The following is a 21122-nucleotide window of genomic DNA, read 5'->3' as shown; positions in this document are numbered from 1 at the left end:
TCTCTGTTGCGGCTCCGACACTATGGAACAATCTCCCCGTGGAGATTCGTACCCTCACCACCGTCCAGGCCTTCCGCACAGCCCTCAAGAACTGGCTAGCCCGTCAGGCCTGGGGATAAGTCTACTTTCGCCCCTCCCGAATGCCGAGTGAATGTTGAGTTTTATTGTTTAATTTACTTTTGTTCACATTTCTTTTTGTATTGTCCTACACTCCCTTCCCCTTTGATTGTAAGCCGCCCTGAGTCCCCTCAGGGAAAAGGGCGGCCTATAAATGCGCAATAAATACCAAAATACCAAAATAAAGTATGTAAGCCACTATTTTCAATACCATTATAACTTCGAACTTGCTATGGTTGTAATTCAAGGACTACCTGTAAAGTGGTTTTTTTTTTTGTATCTTTCCCTTTCCTATATGTATGTGCATTCATCCCTCTGCCCTCTGCCACCAGGAATGATACAGGTAGTCCTTGACTTAACCACAGTTCATTTAGTGACCGTTAACATCATTGGAAAAAGTGACATTTTTTCACACTTATGACCATTGCAGCATCCTCATGATCACGTGACCAACATTTGGATGCTTGGCACCTGGTTCATACTTACGACGGTGGCAGTATCCCTGGATCACGTGAGCAACTTTTACGACCTTCTGACAAGCCAAGTCAATGGGGAAGCCCAGATTCGCTTAACAACCGGGTTATTAACTTAACAACTGCAATGATTCACTTAACAACTGAGGCAAGGAAAGTCATAAAATAGGGCAAAACTTATTTAACAAATGTCTGACTTGGCAGTATAAATTTTTGGCTTAATTATGGTTGAATGGTCATTTATGGTTCAGAAATAAATAATGGATGGATGGATGATTGTGCGGACAAAATGCTGTTTAGTCTACCCTGACATTTGAAAACTCTTGGAAATCTCACAAGGTTGTTGTTTATGGGGACCATAGGAAGTGGAAACTTTTGAGTTGTACAAAAGAAAGGTAGAAGGGATGCAGTGGCTTAGTGGCTAAGACCCTGAGCTTGTCAATCAGAAATGTCGGCAGTTCGTATCTCTAGCACTGCGTAACGGACTGAGGTCACGTTACTTGTCCCAGCTTCTGCCAAACTAGCAGTTCGAAAGCATATAAAAATGCAAGTAGAAAAATAGGAACCACTTTTGGTGGGAAGGTAACAGCGTTCTGTGCGCCTTCGGTTTTTAGTCATGCCGGTCACATGACTACGGAGACGTCTTCGGACAGCGCTGGCTCTTCAGCTTTGAAACGGAGATGAGCACCTCCTCCTAGAGTCGGGAACGACTAGCACATATGTGCGAGGGGAACCTTTACCTTTAAAAGAAAGGCAGTGATTGGATAATAATAACAACCGTAGTAGATGTGGCTATAAGACATCGTAGATTCTCTCAATCTGGCTCAATTGCTTATAATTTGTATTTGGGCACATGGTGCATTTTGTGTGTTGTAAGGGAGCGGGGAGGAGAGAAAGAGAGAGAAAGAGAGGAATATATATCATTTCATATTCAAGGGGCCTCAACGTGTTCTTAATCATGTTTTTCATGGTGCTCTGATTTGCGTGTTATCTTTCCTGGTCGCTCAACTGGCAAATGTGACGCTCATATATATTTCATGGGCTCAGAATAAATGAATCAATACAGCATTTTATACCCTGGCGTCTCATCCATCAACCGACGTGTGCTGCTTGCTGCTTGTACAGCTACAGGCAAGCTGGGGGAAAATGTAGATAAATCAACCCCCACTTCCTCTCTACACCCTGCACTGCCTTCTCCTGAGATAGGCTGGGCAACAACATCCATCATCCCTGGCCAGCCTGCCCCTCTGCCAGACGGCAGTTCTGCTTTTAAAAAAGTGGGGATGGACGAATTTGGCTCCCCGTTTTCTGGGTTTCTAACCTTGCTTGGAGAGATGGCTGGGTTTGAGTCCTCTCCTCTCTGGTTTGCTGAAGGGTTAAGTTGAGCAAGTTCTGCCTTCCTAGAAAAGCGATGGAAATTTGATTCACAACTGGGAAGGGAGGCGGGTGGGCGGGCAGGCGGGCTCCCCTTCTCCTCCCCTTCCCGCCCCGCCTCTTGCCTCCGGTGACATGAGAAACTGCCTCTCGCTTCTTGGTCCCCAATCTGGGAGCCATCAAAGAGCTGCGGCTGCAGCAGACACAAAGGCTGCAAGGCGGGGGTGAGTTTGGGCAGGCGGAAAAAAAGAAGGGGGGGAGACTTCCCCTGCAATGGAGGAGAGGGAGCCAAGTGCTGGGGAAGGGGAGGGATGGAGAAACCGATTGTGGAGGAAAGCGGGTGCCAGGACTGTGGACAAACTTTAGCTCTCCATTCAGGAATAGACCGAGGGCGCTTGGTCTCATAAATCTTGCTTTGCTGCAATGGACCAGCGGCCCTGCAATTGGGCTGGGGATTGTGAATGTCGGACTGCAGGCTGACATTGGCGCGCAGGCTGAATCGGTGGGTGCGCTTTTCGTGGTTGCTGCACAGCTCCTTGTGCAGATTTTGCCTGTAAAGGGACTCCTAGGGCACAAGGCCTGTGTTAGTGGGTTGCGGTGTCCTTGGGATTCCAGGTTAAGGGATGAGTAACGATGTGGAGAAAGGCAACCTGTGGTCTGTGGTTGTCCCTCTCCCCCTGCTGATGCCTTTTAAGAGGGAGCGTGACTAAGGGGGTCTCTTCATTTACTCCAGCATGAGAAAAAGGAGAGTCAGGACGGAGACCCAAAGGAGGGAGGGAGCTTAGGGGAAGGGTCCCCGGAACAGTTCCCCAAATTTGGGGGTTCCAGAACTGACATGTCGAAAGTTTGCAACGGAAAAGGCAACGTAGGCGCATCTAAAACCATATTTCTCAACCCCGGGTACTTGAAGATGTGTGTGTGTGGGGGGGAGTACTTCATCTCCCAGAATTCCTCAGCCAGCCATGTTTATTTCTTAAGAGTAAATCAAGTTTATTTTAAAAACATGTTTGGAAGCCGCATATGCTAGCATGGATAAATTAAGAATTTAAAACCCTGACCCAAAAATGTAAAAGCCTAGTATAGATTCTGAATTTGAAGAATAAGCCATGTTGGCTGGCTGAGGAATTCTGGGAGTTGAAGTCCTGTCGTGTGGCCAAGGTTGAGAAACACTGCTCTAAACCAAGCCAAATGCCAGTTGCAGAGATTAAAAAAACAATGACAACGGAGGGGAAGTTAAATAGCCAGGTTTTGGAGGCCTACAATGGGACACACAGACGGTCTGTAGTTCCTGGGTGGGTAGATTCATGTAACAAGAATTTGTAGTTTAAATCCATGTGATTTCTGATGACTTGCATTGTTTGGCAGGGCCTTGCAAGAAAGCAAATTCTTCCTTGGCAGAATATTCCTCTTTGGGGAAAGCTCCAATGTGACCCTGCCAGCTTGTTCCAGGGATCTACACAGGGCACTCATCTAGAGTAGACCAACAGTCTGCAATACTAAGGATGCTTAATCCAAAAAGCTTATTTACTTGGATCGCCCTGCTCAAGCTGTCTGATTAACGTCTTTTAAAATCCTCCTTTTAATTTAGGCCTGATGGTTGAAAGAAAATAGAATTTTCAGAGCGGTTTCCCCCTTTATTTCTTAAGAGTAAATCAAGTTTATTTTAAAAACATGTTTGGAAGCCGCATATGCTAGCATGGATAAATTAAGAATTTAAAACCCTGAGCAAAAAATGTAAAAGATTAGTATAGATTCTGAATTTGAAGAATAATTACAGAATGGTCTAAGCAGATGAGAGTTTCCACGAAATAATGTATAGGTAGTCCTCAACTTATGACCACATTTGAGGCCAAACTTTCTTTTTGCTAAGTGAGGCAGTTATTAAGCGAATTTTGCCCCATTTTTACAACCTTTTTGCTACAGTTGTTAAGTCAGTAACACGATTGCTAAGTGAATCTGGCTTCCCCATTCACTTTGCTTCGCAAAGTTGATCACATGACCCCGGGACACTGCAACCGTCATAAATATGGGTCAGTTGCCAAGCGTCCGAATTTTGATTACATGACCGGTTGTAAGTGTGAAAAACAATCCTACATCACTTTTTTCAGTGCCTTTGTTAATTCAAATACCGTATTTTTTGGAGTATAAGATGCACCAGAGTATAAGATGCACCAAGATTTTGAAGAGGCAAATTTAAAGTTTTTGCACTTTGCAGATCTCCCAAAAATGGCCCTTTTTTGCGAAAGTGGGCCCACTCCCCCCCCCAAAAGGCATGAATAGCCTTTAGGAGGCTTGTAGAGTGCTCCTGAGGAATGGGGGGGGGGGGGCAAAAAACAAGCAAAAAAGGCCCATTTATGTCAAAAAAAGGGCATGAATAGCCTTTAAGAGGCTTATAGAGTGCTCCTGGGGGCTGGGAGGGGGCAAAATTGAGCAAAGAACAATTCATTTTTAACTCATTTCTGCCCTCCCCAGCCCCCAGGAGCACTCTGCAAGGCTCCTAAAGGCTATGCACGGCCATTTTGGTGAAGGGGGTGGGGTTTGGGGAGGCAAAAAAATGTTGTATTCAGTGTATAAGACGCATCCAGATTCAGTTTATAAGACGCATCCATTTAAAGTTTTTGCACTTTGCAGTTTTCCAGAATGGGAGGAGGGAATGGTCACACGTGGGTTTTATCACAACCTGATTGGTCCAAGGCTGAGAGGAAATCTATAAATACTGGTGCCTGTCCATTGCTAGCCCAGATTCTCTCAGCCTGGTCCAAGCTGTAGAGTAGTTGGATAGGTTCTGTTTGTTTTCTCCTTTTGGGTGAGTTCTATTCAGTCTGATTCCTATTTGGCTAATTGGGCACTTTAAATTTAAATTCTAAATTGATCTGCTGCGGCCCCAAGGGACAGATCTCTGCCTCGGGCGGCTGGGGGAGGGCCCAGTGGGGCACTAGTCTCCCCCCCGCAGGCCAGGAACTTTTGCCCGTCCCCGGGTGCGGGGGTGCGGTTCCATTCAAACTGCTTCGTTCAAACTACTTGAAGGGGCTGTTTTTTTGCAGCATTCAAACTGCTTCGTTCAAACTACTTGAAGAGGCTGTTTTTTTGCAGCATTCAAACTGCTTCGTTCAAACTACTTGAACAGGCTGTGTTTTTGCAGCAGGAAAGTGAAAGAGAAACTTAAGCCTCGAGGCTCCAGCGTGCAGATCGCTCCAAAGGGGGCCCCTCGCTGCAGGCTTCCTTTGTTTGTGTTGCCGGGGAGACAGAGCAGGGGGGGAGAGCGGCTCTCCCTGCTCAATTTAAAGTGAAGCCGGCTGGAAAAGGCCTGGCTGGGCTGCTGGTGATTATTTCCAGCCCTTTCTCCCGCGCACGGAGTTCCGGTGGCCATTTTGGAGGCTGCCACGTGCGTGAGGCCTTGCCTTTATTGACGGGCCTAGTGCGGCCTAGTGAGAGGTCTTGAGCCTAGGTCTCCCCACAGGCTTCAGGCCCTGGTCTCAGGTGGGACTTTGGAGGCCGATTCCTGCTCCTTCGTCAGACACGTGAGTGGGGCATGGACGAGGGAGCGGAGATTCCCCAGGGGCAAGGGGCAGGCCCTACTGGGAGTGAGGAGGCCCTGGATCAGGAGGTGGGGAGGGGGGCTCCCCCTCAGAGATCCCTTTCTTCAAGGCGCCCCTCCAGTTCTGTCTCTAGGGATGAGGCAGCTCGCCATAGGGCGCTGGAAAGGACCTTTGCCAGGGCAGAAAGGCAGGCCCAGTCCTCCAAGCCTTTATCTAGGGACAGATCCAGGTCCCCTGTTAGGCCCATTTCAGAAAGGTCTCTACTTAGAGGTTTTAGCCCGGCTTCTTCATGCAGCTCCCCTGGTAGGTCGCCGGCCTTCTCCAGGAGGGGGCGTTCTCCATCCCCCATAGATGATCCTCTGGAGGGCACGTCCAGAGGCCCCTGTTCCCCCCAAAGGTTGGCTCCTCAGGGCCCTGCTTCTACTTATGGGGATGTGGAGGATCTGGATAATCTCCCTGAAGGGATTAAGAGGCTTATTTCTGCAGCCATCACTCGGGGCATTGCCCAGCGGGACAAAGGCTCCCTTTACTCTAGGCATGGGGGGCTGAACAGGGCTCAGTTTCGGGCTTCCTCCCCTTCCATGATCAGTGAGGCTTCCTTCCTGGGTGGGGGGGAGTTACCCCAGGAGATGGGATTCTCAGATGATGAGAATACCACTGTTTCGGAGGAACCTTCTTCTAAGGTCCTATTTATGCCCGCCTTGTTTAAAGTTCTCTTGGATAAGGCGAGGCACACCACCAAGGTCGGAACTGGGGATCCCTCTGTGCCCCCCCCAAGGGATCCCGACATGGTCATGTTCTCTGCCACGGCCACCAACAAGGAAGAGATCCCTGCCCCTCCCTTGTTCCTAGAGGTTCTGACCGACCAGTGGGCTAAACCTTCCACTTTCTCTTCTCCAGGTAGTACCGACCGTCGGCATTATAACATGGAGCAAACCTTTGCTCAGGCCGTTCAGCTCCCGACGGTTGACACCCCTGTGGCCGCATTGGTGTCCTCCTCCCCGGTGGTGTCGGGCGATGCGGCAGATAAGATGAAGCCGGAGGATAAGCGCGCAGAGCTTACTTTGCGGAAGAACTTCAATGCCACAGCGTGGGCCATTAAGGCGGCGGCCTCGGCTTCCTACTTTAATCGTGCCACGGTCATGTGGCTCAAGAAGCTGCAGGCACGCATTCCCATACAGGAGGACCGGATCCATCAGGATCTGGTCAAGATTCTGGCGGCGTGTCAGTTCTCAGCTGATGCGACCTTGGACACGGTCAAGTTTGCTTCTAGCGCCCTGGCCACCTCGGTCACCTCCCGTAGGCTCCTGTGGTTGCGCCATTGGCAAATGGACAACAAAGCCAAATGGGATTTGGCGGCTGCCCCCTTCAAGGGGCCCGATCTCTTCGGGGAGGCCCTTACTCGCATCCTCGTGGAGGATAAGGACAAGAAGAAGGTCCTACCCTCCACGGCTAAGAAGGCCGAGAACAAGTCACGTCCCTTCCGTAGGCAACGGTATAGGGCCCCTAACTTCGGCTATAACCAGCGCTTCTCTTCTTTCTCTTCTGACAGGCATTTCTTGGGGCAGCCCTTCCAGGACAGGAGCCGTTTCCAGGGCCAGGCTCGGCGGCCCTTTCGGGGGGGAGGCGGCCGTCCCTTCCGCAGGGGGAAGTGACTCGAACCCGAGTCATCCCATCGGCGGCCGCCTCGCTCTTTATGCGGACCGGTGGGACGACATCACGTCGGACGCCTGGGTTCGAGCCACGGTTCGTTACGGGCTCAGGTTAGAATTTCTCTCCACTCCTCCAAATCTCTTTCGGTCGTTCCCTCCATCCCGGAGTCGAGAGCGCCGCCGCCTGATGAGTCAGGCGATCGCCCACCTCCTCGAAATCCATGCGGTGGAGGCGGTTCCCGCAGGGGAACGGGGCCGGGGCCACTACTCAAATCTCTTCGTGGTCCCGAAGAGCACGGGGGGTTGGAGAGCAATTCTAGACCTCAAGCGCCTGAACAGGTTTCTGGTCTACAGGCGGTTCAAAATGTCATCGCTCAAGTCCATCCTTCAGGGCATCAGGAAAGGCGATTTCCTGGCCTCCGTGGATCTCACGGAGGCCTATCTTCATATCCCCATCCTGCCCGCTCATCGCCGGTTCTTGAGGTTCTCCCACGGGCCCCACCATTACCAGTACAGGGCTCTTCCCTTCGGCCTGGCCTCGGCCCCGAGGACCTTCACAAAGGTCCTGGCGGCTCTGGCGGCCCATCTGAGATCGGTCCCGGTCCGCCTCCAATGTTATTTAGACGATGTCTTGCTTCAGGCGGGCTCCCTGTCTCAGGCCGTTTCAGATCTTCAGATTACCATTCGAAGCCTCCAGGCCCTGGGGTTCTCGGTAAACTTCGAAAAGAGCCATCTCACTCCCTCCACTCGCATTCTGCATCTGGGGACAGTCATAGATTCCAAGTTGGGGGAGGTGCGTCTGTCTCAGGAGAGGCAGGTCAGCCTTCGTCGGCTGGCAGAGAGCGTTCGCACAAAGCGCTCCGTTTCCATCCTCTCTCTGTCGCAGTTATTGGGCAAGATGGTCTCTTGCATAGGGATTGTCCCGTGGGCCAGACTCCATCTTCGGCCCCTTCAATGGGAGCTTATCCCCTATCAGAGGGGACGAATGAGCAATTCCCTTCGGACTCTCCGCATCTCGACGGGAGTCCGTGCATCCCTGGTGTGGTGGCTCTCCCCGGCCATCCAGCGGGGGTGTCTGTTCTGGGAGCCGAACAGGGTGACCGTCACCACGGACGCGAGTCTGTTCGGGTGGGGGGCCCTGGTGGGCTCTCGGATGGCTCAGGGCAGATGGACGGCCTCGGACCTCCGTCACAACATCAATTGGCTGGAACTGAAGGCCGCGCGTCTGGCTCTGAGTCACTTTCGCTCCTCGGTGGAAGGGAGCCACGTTCTCCTCCTGACGGACAATGTGGCCACCAAGGCGCACATCAATCGTCAGGGCGGGACCCACTCGAGAGCCCTCTGGCTGGAGGCTCTGCGATTGGGGTCGTGGGCGGAGAAACACTTACAATCCCTGGTGGCGGAGCACATCTCGGGTCTCTCCAACGTCCAGGCGGACTGGCTCAGTCGAGCAACTCTGGACAACGGCGAGTGGCAACTCCACCCGTCGCTGTTCCGGGAGATCTGTCGTCGGTTCGGGTCCCCCCGGGTGGACCTGTTTGCGTCTCCCGAGAACACACAACTCCCGCGTTTCTTCACCCGTTTCCAATCCAGCTCGGCAGAGGGCACGGATGCCCTCAGGAGCCGGTGGCCCCCGGGCCTTCTCTATGCCTTTCCCCCCATTCCACTCATCCCGGGGACCGTCAGGAAGGTGGTGACGGAAAGGGCCCTGGTCATTCTGGTGGCCCCGTTTTGGCCCAGGAGACCCTGGTTTGCGGACCTGGTTCAGCTGTCAGTGACTTCCCCGTGGAGGATTCCGCAGGGGGAGGTGGTCTTACGGCAGGGGGCCCTGATTCACCCAGAGCCTCAGTGGCTTCAGCTGACCGTTTGGCTCTTGAACGGCGGCTTCTAAGGGGGGCTCATCTGTCTTCCGGGGTCATTCGCACCATCGAGGCGGCCCGTCGTCCCTCAACGACCCGCATTTATAACTCCACCTGGGCAGCGTTCGTCCGCTGGTGCTCCCCCAAGGGCATCTCTCCCGTCAGAGCCACCATCCCCAACGTCTTGGATTTCCTTCAGAAGGGCCTGGAGGACGGGCTATCGCAAAACACCTTGCGTCGCCAAGTGGCGGCTCTGTCCTCGGTCTTGGGGGGGGCGGGATCTTCTTCTCTTTCCCAGTCTCCTCTGGTCAAGCTGTTCCTCAAGGGGGCGGCAAATCTCAGGCCTCCCCCCGTTCATAGGTTCCCCACGTGGGATCTGCCGCTTGTCCTCAAGGCCTTAACGGGAGCTCCGTTTGAACCTCTCCGCTCGGTGCACTTGCGCTTCTTATCGCTGAAGGTGGTCTTCCTGGTGGCCATCACTTCCGCCCGGCGTATATCCGAGCTGGGCGCCCTGTCTTGTAAGGACGACCTCTGTCATTTTCACCAGGACAGAGTGGTCCTTCGCCTTGACCCGGCATTCGTCCCCAAAGTAAATACCCCCTTTCACAGGGCTCAGGAGATCGTCCTGCCTGACTTCTGCCCGAGTCCGTCTACTGACAGGGAGCGTCTTTGGCATCGTCTGGATGTCCGCCGTGCCTTGCGGATCTACCTCCGGCGGACCAAGGATTTCCGCAAGTCGGAGGCCTTGTTCGTCTCCTTCCTACCTGGGGCTCTGGGTTCGAGGGTGTCCTCGGCTACCATCGGCCGTTGGCTGCGTCAGGCCATCTCGGAGGCCTACGTGGCCTCAGGGCGGCCGGTTCCATCAGGTGTCACGGCGCACTCTACAAGGAGCGCGGCAACCTCGGCAGCGTGGGCCACGAGGGCCCCGTTTGAAGACATCTGCCGGGCGGCTACCTGGGCCACTCCAACCTCGTTCATCCGGCATTATCGTCTGGATGCTTTCGCGTCAGCGGACGCGTCTTTCGGTCGTAGGGTCCTACAGGGGGTGGCAGCTGAGGCTCCCCTTGGTTCCTAGAGTTCCTGTTCTCCCTCCCTGGGACTTTAGCTTGGGTATGTCCCACGTGTGACCATTCCCTCCTCCCATTCTGGAAAAAGGACGTTGGTCTTACCTGAACGTCTATTTTCTGATGGGAGGAGGGAATGGTCACAACCCGCCCTGAGTTCTGTCTGTTGGGGCCAAGGGGAGGGCCCGGGGGGTGTTTCCCGGGGTTTGTTGTGTTGTTTCTTGTTTTTCAGTTGTACCGTTCATGTTCGAGAATCTGGGCTAGCAATGGACAGGCACCGGTATTTATAGATTTCCTCTCAGCCTTGGACCAATCAGGTTGTGATAAAACCCACGTGTGACCATTCCCTCCTCCCATCAGAAAATAGACGTTCAGGTAAGACCAACGTCCTATCTCCCAAAAATGGCCCGTTTTTTGCGAAAGTGGGCCCACTCCCCCCCCCCCCAAAAGGCATGAATAGCCTTTAGGAGGCTTGTAGAGTGCTCCTGAGGAATGGGGGGGGGGGGCAAAAAACAAGCAAAAAAGGCCCATTTATGTCAAAAAAAAAGGGCATGAATAGCCTTTAAGAGGCTTATAGAGTGCTCCTGGGGGCTGGGAGGGGGCAAAATTGAGCAAAGAACAATTCATTTTTGAGGGGGGAAAGTGTGTCTTATACTCCAAAAAAATACGGTAGTCACTAAACAAACTGTTGTAAGTTGAGGCTTAGCTGTAGTTTGGGGATTCCTTCTTGAGATTGACTAACTGGAAACCTTGTCCTTTGGCAATGATGTTTCCTTTTACCAATTAACCAGTGGAATGGTTAGCCTTCAGACATTGTGGGTGCTCCATTACCGGAGGCTTTTAAGAAGCAACTAGACGGCCATATATAGGGTAGGACAGGCCTTTCAAACTGGAAACCCGCAGGCTGGATGTGGCCCATGTAGGCCATGCTGACTCCAGCTCCTCAAAGGCAAAAAACACATCCCGATACGTCACGATTCAGCCCGCGACGTGATCGAGTTGACACCCCTGGTATAGGGTCTCCTGCTCGGGTGGGGTTGGTCTAGAAGACCTCCAAAGTCCCTTCCAACTCTGCTAAGAGCCGTGGTGGCGCGGTGGTTAGAGTGCAGTACTGCAGGCTACTTCAGTCGACTGCTAGCTGCAGTTCGGCAGTTCGATTCTCACCAGGCTCAAGGTTGACTCAGCCCTCCTTCCTTCCGAGGTGGGTAAAATGAGGAGCCAGGTTGTTGGGGGCAACAGGCTGACTCTGTAAACCGCTTAGAGAGGGCTGTAAAAGCACTATGAAGTGGTATATAAGTCAAAGTGCTAAGTTATTCTATGTTCTAATGTGGAGATTAAAATAAACTACATTCATAGTGACCTGCACATCCCTAACCCAAAATAGCCTGAATACAAGCACTTTCAACAATTATGGTCGCAAGTCGAGGGCTACCTGTACTTGGTTGATTCTCCCCCCTCCCCAAACCTGAGCAGAGTTGAATGGGATGGGAGACCACCAGGAAAAATAAGCGGGACAAATTACCTCTCAGAAGAAGGCGACAATAGGCCACTTCTAGGTTGCTTCCACGATAAAAGTCAAACTCAGTTTGAGGAATCTTAAATCCAAAAGTTAAAGACAATCTTAGCAGATGGGACAGTATCTTCTGGTAATTTGGTTGACTGCTATACAGGCCAATTGTCTTCGTGTGTCTGTGAAAGTTCTCATTCATCCAGGTCATGCTTGTCCCAAAAGTGTTCGAACTGAAGAAGCTTCTTGGCTGAGAAGGGAAACGTCTTAAAGAAAAGTCCAGTTGCCTTTACAATTCAGGTAGCCCTTGACTTATAACAGATCATTTAGTGACCGTTCAAAGTTACAACGGCAAATAAAAATAGTGACTTATGACCATTTTTCAAAGTTACAACCTTTGTAGCATCCCCACGATCATGTGATCGAAATTCAGATGCTTGGCAACTGCTCCATATTTATGACCTTTGCTGTGCCCCAAGGTCATGTGAGACCCTTTGGCAACCTCCTGACGAGCAAAATCAATGGGGAGACCAGGTTCCACTTAACAACCGGGTTACTCACTTATCAACTGCAGTGGTTCACTTAACAACTGTGTCATGAAAAGTCGTAAAATGGGGTACAACTCCCTTAACAAAGTTCCCACTTAACAGACCAGAAATTTTGGGCTGGATTGTAAGTCGAGGACTACCTGTAAAAGCACTTTAGGGTCAGTTGTCCTCATTTCGCCATCAGCTCAGCCTTGCCTGCATTTCCTGAATGCCTGCAAACCTAGATAACATCTGTCTTCCCCAGAGGTGTTGCAACCACAAGTCCCTGAATTGTTTTCCAATTGGGAAATTTGAGAAATTTGGATGTTGCCGTCTCAAGTGTCTGGAGTAGAGAGACTTAATAAAAGCCCAGTCGAGACCCCCTAGGACTCTGTTTTTTGCACGCTTAATTTATCCTATTTTTCGGAGTGTAAGACCCACCGGAGTATAAGACGTACCAGGGTTTTGAAGAGGCAAATTTTTTTAAAAAAGTTTTTGCACTTTGCAGACCTCCCAAAAATAGCCCTTTTTTTTTGCAAAAACAGCCCCGTTTTTTAAAAATGGGCAGGAATAGCCTTTAGGAAGCTTGTAGAGTGCTCCTGGGGGGTGCCCCCTCCCCCCAAATGAGCAAAAAATGGTCTGTTTTTCATGAAAACGGGTACGTTTTTGTCAAAAAAGAGAGCATGCATAGCCTTTAGGAACCTTGCAGAGTACTCCTGGGGGCGGGGGGGGGCAAAATTGAGCAAAAAATGCGTGTTTTTTGCTCATTTCTACCCTTCCCATCCCCCAGGAGCACGCTGCAAGGCTCCTAAAGGCTATGCACAGCCATTTTGGTGAAGGGGGTGGGGTTTCGGGAGGCAAAAAATGTTGTATTCAGTGTATAAGACACACCCACTCTGATTTTCAGCCTCTTTTTTCAGGGAAAAAGGTTTGTCTTATACTCTGAAAAATACAGTAGTTTGCGCTGTCTTTGCAGTCTACTTTGGGGTGGAGTCTGGTTTTGGTACGTAAGTAACCTGATTTTTCATTTTGAATACAGGAGCATTCAGAAATCCAAATGGAGGAACAGGAAGCTGCCGGAGCCGAATCACAGGAGGGTTTGGAAGGCAAAGACCAAGACCTTCATGTGGTTCAGATTGGGTCTGCCGGGGAATTGCTGGAGGGGGCTGTGCCCCCTCAGCAGTTTAAGCAGGAGCCGGAGGACCAGTGCTGGGAGAACCAATTACAAGACTTCCTGAAGACCATGCAGCCTTCCCGTTCGGGGTGGAGGAACCCCCGGTCCCCTCATTATATGCTAGGGGAAGACCCCAAGTATTGTCCAACCTCCTTCAAGAGAGGAGAAGAAGACAACAACCAGTGGCCCAAAGTAGAGTGCGTATCTGAAAGCTCATTGGGTGACAGTAAGCCCTACGGGAGTAGCCAGAATTCTGCCGTGAAGGTGAAGGAAGAGGTCCTGGATGAGGATGCCGTCCACGTGGAGGTGCGGAGGCAACGTTTCCGTCTTTTCTGCTATGAGGAAGCGGAAGGGCCGCGAGAGGTTTGTAACCAGCTCTGGGAGCTCTGCCATCAGTGGCTCAGGCCAGAGACCCACACGAAGGAGCAGATCCTGGAGTTGCTTATCCTGGAGCAGTTCCTGACTGTCCTGCCCCCCGAGATGCAAAGCTGGATACGGGAACAGGGGCCGGAGACCTGCACACGGGCCGTCGCCCTAGCCGAACGTTTCTTGCAAGACTCTGAAGAGCCGGAGCAGAAGGTGAGTAGGGTGATGCCGTTGGGAGTTGGCAGCTGTGATCCTTTAAAAAATGTGACCTGCTTAATTTCAGGTAGTCCTCGACTTACAGCCATTACAACCAAGAGCCGAGGTGGCGCAGTGGTTAGAGTGCAGTACTGCAGGGTACTTGTGCTGACTGCTAGCTGCAGTTCAAATCTCACCAGGCTCAAGGTTGACTCAGCCTTCCATCCTTCCGAGGTGGGTAAAATGAGGACCCAGATTGTTGAGGGCAATAGACTGACTCTGTAAACCGCTTAGAGAGGGCTGTAAAGCACTGTGAAGCGTTATATAAGTCTAAGGGCTATTGCTATTTGTTTACTGATTATTCAAAGGTACAATAGTGCTGAAAAAAATGACTTATGGCTGTTTTTCACCCTTACGACCATTGCAGCCTCCCCATGGCCATGTCCACATTCAGGTTCTTGGGGAAATGGTTCTTATTTATGACGGTTGCAGTGTCCCGAGGTCATGAGATTTTTATCTTCTGACAAACAAAGTTAATAGGGAAGCCAGATCCCCTTAACAACCATGTTTCTAATTTAATGGTTTCTAATTTAATGATTCACAACAACAGTGGCAAGAAAAAGTCATAAAATGGGGCAAAACTCACTTAACAGATTTCTCACTTCACAGCATAAACATGGGGCTCAACTGTGGTGTAAATTGAGGACTACCTGTAATCTGTTGTTCTGCTTGAAACACCTGCTGGGTGATGCAGAAAATCTGGAGGCATAAACATTTTGCTGTTGCGACAGCACAGATTAGGCTGAACTGTAGCCCACACCGTTCCACTCGTTCGATTATAAAACTTACAGAGCCTCCATAGCCAAGAATAGCCGTTTATCTTTTATGACCAGATGATTAAGATTGTCAACAATTTTGACTAGGAGGCACACAGGCAAACAGACCATTCTGTTTCTCCAATACGAACTATATTCAAAGGCATTTTTTTGTGCTTTTTTTTTTTTTGCATTTAGGTGTCAGGAACTTTAGAACAGTTTAGCTCCCCAAAATCGGACCATTCTTCGTCTCACATCCTGAAGGTGCAGCTCCCTTTGGAAAAGAAGCAGGAGGATGATTGGGAGGCCACTTTGTCAGGCAAGTCGGCTTGAACCCTTAGTTTTGGTGGTGGTGGTGTTAGGGTTAGGGTTCTGCTGTGGTCTCTTTCTGATAATAGCTGACTTTAGGGCAGGGGTCAGCAACCTTAAACACTCAAAGGGCCACAAAGGTCCTAACTGGAAGCTCCCTGTTCAATTCTGGAGCCAACTGGAAGTCCAGTTCCCCCACCATAGAGTCTCCTCCTAGCATGGCGTCCTTTTACCTCTGCTGACCAGAAGTCCAGTTCCCCCACCATAGAGTCTCCTCCTAGCATGGCGTCCTTTTACCTCTGCTGACCAGAAGTCCAGTTCCCCCACCATAGAGTCTCCTCCTAGCATGGCGTCCTTTTACCTCTGCTGACCAGAAGTCCAGTTCCCCCACCATAGAGTCTCCACCTAGTGCGGCATCCTTTTTCCTCTACCTGTCCTAACCAAAAACCCTATCAATTGTGAAGCTGACTGGCAACAGGGAGCTGCAGCAGAGGGATGAAAAAAACCACATGCGGCTCCAGAGCCGCCGATTGCTGACCCCTGCTTTAGGGGATGGTGTTCATCTCCATTTCTTTAAGCCATTAAGCTGGACATTTCCACAGTCATGTGGCCAGCTTGACAACATGCTGCAGCACAAAGTATACAGCGTATATTGAAATGGTACCTATTTATCTACTCACATTTACATGCTGTTGAACTGCTATTGTCTTTCCCCCGAAATAAGACCTAACCGGAAAATGAGCCCTAGTATATTTTTCGGGATGCTCGTAATATAAGTCCTACCCCCAAAAATAAACCCCAGTTAAGATCGTCATCATTTAGTATGTCCGTTGCAACACACGACCGATGTATTGAATTATAAAATAGTAATATGTCAGCTTTGGAAGCCATATTGGGAGCTTTGCGAAAATGCCGTCTCGGAGTTTCATTGGAGTTGGGGTTTTCAGGAACGCTGACATAATATTAATATACAATTAAATATAAATAAAGAATATTATTGACATTAATACTTAAAATAAATGATAATATAAATTATAATTACTGGATATTGGTAAATACCCAAACGGGCACCTTTGGACAAGAGATAAATGCCTATGTAAACACATGAACTTATTGCCCATCAGAGTATAGACACATTACACGAATAACGTCCGTACTTGATAACGAACAGACATGTTTCATAATTCAATACGTCATGTGTTACAACGGATGTACTTAACGCACTCGTATGAAATCTAGAAATGTTTTCTGAATTTTGGTACCTGCAATTTTTTTGTCGTTTTTGTGTGGACCATCCTTCTTAACTGTCATCATTTTTGTTGCCACTCCTGTCTCGTAAATCTTCAATTAACACTTGATTTAACAGTAGATTTAAAGGGAATAATATTTTGACCCCCAGACAAGATGTGTGCAAAAAGAAAGAGCTATTCCGTCGAGTTCAAGAAAGGAATCGTGGAGGACTCTCAGAGCAAGAATCTGACGGCTTTCTGCAAGGAGAAGATGTTGGATCTCCGAATGGTCCGAAAATGGCGAGCAGAGTACGAGAACCTCAGTCAACAGGTGGACGAGGGAAATGCTAAGAAGCGCAAATGTGGATCCGGTCGGCCACCATTGTTTCCTGAACTGGAAGACATCATCTGCGAATGGATCGCTGACAGGAGAGCAAAGGGTTTAGTTGTGCGCAGGGCTGATATTCAAGCATTCGCGCTTGCAATGACAGCGCAGTTAGGAATACCCCCAGAAGAATTCAAAGCCTCGAAACACTGGCTGGACGGCTTCCTTCAGCGAAATGAACTGTCTCTAAGATCGACCACACTGTTCAAGCTGGAAGATACTGAGCTGATTAAACGTGCTTTTGCATTCAAGTCCTTCGTTGATGGCATCGACTTTTCTAAATACCAACCCTCCAACATGATTGCCATGGATGAAACTGCCGTCTTTATGGGCCAAGGATCTCCAACTACCGTTGATCAGAGGGGTGCCTCGTCAATCTACATGCCCTCCACCGGTTACGAAAGCGCACGTGTCACCTGTATTTTGGCAATTCGCCTGGATGGAAAGAAAGTCCCACCTCTAATCATCACTAAGGGCAAGAAAGAGACGATTGAACATGTCTCAGGCGTTTATGTTCTTGAAACTGAAAAAGCCTGGTGCACACAAGCTGTTGTAAGGAAGTGGGTCGATTTAATGCTGCCATTTGTTTTGCGAGGTGGCCAAAGAGCTCTGCTAGTCTGGGATTCAGCCAGCACTCACCGCACTAAAGATATGAAGAACTTCCTGGCAGAGAGAAGAATAGATCAAATAATGATTCCTGCAGGAATGACTACCTATCTCCAGACTCTTGATATTGCAATAAACAAGCCATTCAAGGACCATTTGCACATGGAAATCAACGACTACATTGAAAATAGAATGGGGAGGAATCAGTGGGGACACTTTGTGAAGCCTAGCCTGCAAGAGATTGTGACTTGGGTGAGGAATTCGTGGGATAAAATCACTGACAGCTGTGTTGCCAATGCGCTACGAGCAGGCTACATGGACAAGAAGTGCTCGTTTAAGGAGAGCGCTATTGCTGGACATGAGAGATTGGGGCCAATGGTTCTACAGGAAATGAAGACGCAAGAAATTCAGGCTGGAATTTGGGGTTTGGAGTGTTATGACGATGTTCCTGAAGAAGATGACATGACTGTATTTGAATAAATGTAGATTTTTGTACATAAACAAATGTAGATTTTTTTGCATGAATAAAGGAATAAATTTAGATTGTTGTCCATAAAAAAAAAACAAGACATCACCTGAAATTAAGCCCTAATGCGTCTTTTAGAGCAAAAATTAATATAAGACCCGATCTTATTCTCGGGGAAATACGGTAGGTTGACAGGAGCTGAGGCAAGGGATGGGAGCTCACTCTGCCACATGGTGGTAGGACTCAAACTGCCAGAGAGTAGACCTTCGCTGGCTTTTAGTGCAGTAGATTAAGATAATAACATTATAGCCTCAACTTTTTACTTTCACGTAATTATATATCCTAGCCATTTCTATAATAACAAACATATCTAATCAGCAAAACCCAAAGTCAAAATTTCATTTTCTACCATCTCAAGTACAAAGTCCAGTAGAGGTTTCCAAGTAGAAACAGTTAGCTATATATTTTTTTTTAACTTAGTTAACTTAGCCATCTCTTCTAATACCATCCATTTTTCCAGCCAGTCCTCCATTGTGGAATTAAAATATATTTCCATTTTTGTACATAGAGCATTATTTGCTGCTGTCAGCATACATAACAAAAGTTCCTATTTTCCCCCCGGATCTTTGTCCATTAAACCTATAAGAAAAAAATCTGGTTTAATCTTTATATTCACTTTAAGAATCTTCTTTATTAAGATGTGAATCCCAGTTCTATTTTTTTTTTTTTTTTGCTTTGGCACAAGTCCACCAGAGATAGTAAAAGGTTCCTCCTTGACCTTAACAGATCCCATGAACTTCTTGTACTACTGAAGGCCAAAGAGAGAGCAAAGCTTTTTTGCTTTCCAGATTTGGTGAAGATGGAGAGACCTAGCCTAACTTTTATCTGTTTTTGTCACCACAGGGAACGAGCAAGAAGAGGAAGAGGAGGAGGAATTCCAGCCCAAGCATCCTGAACCAACAGTTAGTGGTGGGTTATCCCTGGAAAGAGCAACAGGGAAGGGTTTCCAAAGCTCCGAGTCGGACGAGAACTCCGAAGGTCCCTCCGAAAACCATCCTGGAAAGATGACCAAACGCTTTGAGGAGAGCAGCAGGGGTGCACGCGAAACCTCCTTTCAGGAAGGGATTTCCCGGCACATCGACTCGGGGGAAAGTTCCTGCAAAAGTTTTGGCCCTCAGGAAATTCAGCCGATAGAGAAACCCCACAAGTGCTCGTTCTGCGGGGCCAGTTTCTACGAGAGAACTCACCTCATCATTCATGAGAGGATCCACACCGGAGAGAAGCCCTACAAGTGTTCGGTCTGCGAGACGTGGTTCTCTCATCCCTCTGAGCTGATGCGGCATGAGGAGACCCACATGCCCGAGAAGCCGCACAAATGTGCTGTCTGCGGCAAAAGTTTCAACCAGAAAGCCTCCCTCATCACCCACGAGAGGACGCACACAGGGGAGAAGCCCTACGAGTGCTCCGAGTGCGGGAAGAGCTTCAGTACCAGCTCCCAGCTCATCACCCATAAGAGGGTCCATACGGGGGAGAAGCCCTACAGTTGTTCCTACTGCGGAAAGAACTTCAACCAGAAGGCCTCCCTGATCACACACAAGCGGACGCACACGGGTGAGAAGCCCTACGAGTGCACCCTCTGCGGGAAGAGCTTCAGCGCTTGCTCCCAGATCATCAACCACATCCGGGTCCACACGGGAGAGAAGCCCTACGAGTGCCTGGAGTGCGGGAAGCGTTTTGGCAGCAGCTCCCACCTGACGGATCACAAGCGGACGCACACGGGCGAGAAGCCATACAAGTGCCCCGACTGCGGGAAGAACTTCAGCCGGAGTTCCAATCTTACCGCTCACAGCCGGATCCACACAGGAGAGAAGCCATATATATGCTCAGGTTGCGGCAAGAGCTTCAGGCAAAAGGCCTCCCTCATCACACACAAGAGGACTCACACGGGGGAGAAGCCCTTCGAATGCGCCGAGTGCGGGAAAAGTTTCATTTCCAGTTCTCGTCTCGTCAGCCATAAACGGGTCCACACGGGGGAGAAACCCTACGAATGCTTAGAGTGCGGGAAATGCTTTATCTCCAGCTCCCACCTTCTAAGCCATAAAAGGGTCCATACGGGAGAGGAACCTTTGAAATGCTCGTAGAGCACAAAGCATTGCCGATATGCCCCCCCGGGCTGGCTTCTATGTGACTCTGGCGGGGAATCCTATATTTCCGGGACGGCGTAGCATCTGTAGCTCTGAAGGCCGTTCCATTTCCTCGATGTACCATTGAAAAGTTTTGTTTATTAGTTTTAAAGAACTTTTTTTTTATAAGCCCAGGGATGCTCTTGCAAGATCTACTTTCTGCTTTTCTCGATAAGGCCAGCTGACATGCACTCTGGCCAATATGCATCTCTGTGCACCTCAGCACGTAGAAGATGCAGGCTTGGCTTGTGTGAACAGTGCTCTCCACTTCCTGAAAGAGGCAGAAGGGATCGCGCATGGATGTAAACATCAAATACACAGGATACTTTCCAAGCTGGTGAGACCAAAGGATAGACTAAAAAAAAGCCTGCCTCACAGTGTCCCACATGATAGCTCTGCCTCTCAGCAGCTCCTAGTGTGAACCAGCCTTGCTAAAAGATATTGGGCAATTTAGGCCCTTTTTTATGACAATAGACTTTAACTCCCAGAATTCTGAGGCAGCCATGCTGGCTCAGGAATTCTGGGAGTTGAAGTCCACAGGCCATAAAGAAGGGATAGCTGCCCATCCTTGAGCGAGAGAGAACTATGGCCCCTTTATGACCTGTGAACTTCTGGCTGGCTCAGGAATTCTGGGAGTTGAAGTCCACAGATCATAAAGGAGCTCACCCCTGCCCTTACACGTCAGCATTGCAGTTCTGTAATGTTTGGGGACTTAAGGACGGAGATGCCATCAAGCTGTGTTTGATGGATGATGGGAAGCAGAACGCAGGAGTAGATGGCCTTGAACTTGCAAAGCCCCTCTTCTTAATTTCTATCACCTCTCCATATATATGGTATGTGGAGCCGTGCTGTATACAAAATGGGAATCAGGGGAGACATGCTTACCAAAAAGTTTGTGCAAGAGAGAATTTTAGGAGTATGTTGTGTTTTGGGGAAAGAAAGAAAAATAAACCCCATTCTCACACAGTTCACACATGCGTGGGCTGCAGACTTGAGCAATGTTCTCATTGCAAAACATGGGGGAAGAGATACGAGGCGGTGATATCTGGTCTCTAGTAAACCATTTCACCCTTATTTAAAGCTTCCTGCATCCAGCCAAGCATGTAGTTTGCATGTCTGAACTGCTCCAGGGGGTGTTCTGTTTATGTTCTGGAGAATGGGGTGTCCCGTTCCCCGTCCCCCCACCCCATGCATGTGGGAAAATAGGGAAGAGAGGGATCTGGATCCAGAACTTATAGACAAATAGGAAGGAAGAAGCTGGGGTGTGCTTATGTCAGTATCA

General features: G+C 49.5%; 1 protein-coding gene across 3 annotated transcripts in view; it reads left to right on the top strand.

The window, feature by feature from the left end:
* LOC106538310 (uncharacterized) overlaps positions 1-20417 on the top strand; it is a 43640-nt gene extending 23223 nt beyond the window's left edge. For 2 of the 3 annotated variants that reach the window (XM_087711465.1, XM_087711466.1), the window contains exons 2-4: positions 13152-13865; positions 14861-14981; positions 18561-20417. In XM_087711465.1, coding sequence (XP_087567591.1) covers positions 13170-13865; positions 14861-14981; positions 18561-19798 — 2055 coding nt within the window. In that variant the 5' untranslated portion in view covers positions 13152-13169 and the 3' untranslated portion in view covers positions 19799-20417. Of the gene's footprint in view, positions 1-2087; positions 2189-13151; positions 13866-14860; positions 14982-18560 lie in introns of those variants that run through there. The other variant, XM_087711464.1, reaches the window with a different exon arrangement.
* The last annotated feature ends 705 nt before the right edge of the window (positions 20418-21122 follow it).

Source organism: Thamnophis sirtalis, unplaced genomic scaffold, assembly GCF_051295495.1.
Source record: "Thamnophis sirtalis isolate CommonGarterSnake01/CBP01778 unplaced genomic scaffold, rThaSir2_p1.2 scaffold_3, whole genome shotgun sequence".
Classification (NCBI taxonomy): Eukaryota; Metazoa; Chordata; class Lepidosauria; order Squamata; family Natricidae; genus Thamnophis; species Thamnophis sirtalis.
Note: the sequence above shows the minus strand (reverse complement) of the source record. Positions and strands in the feature narration are given on the sequence as shown.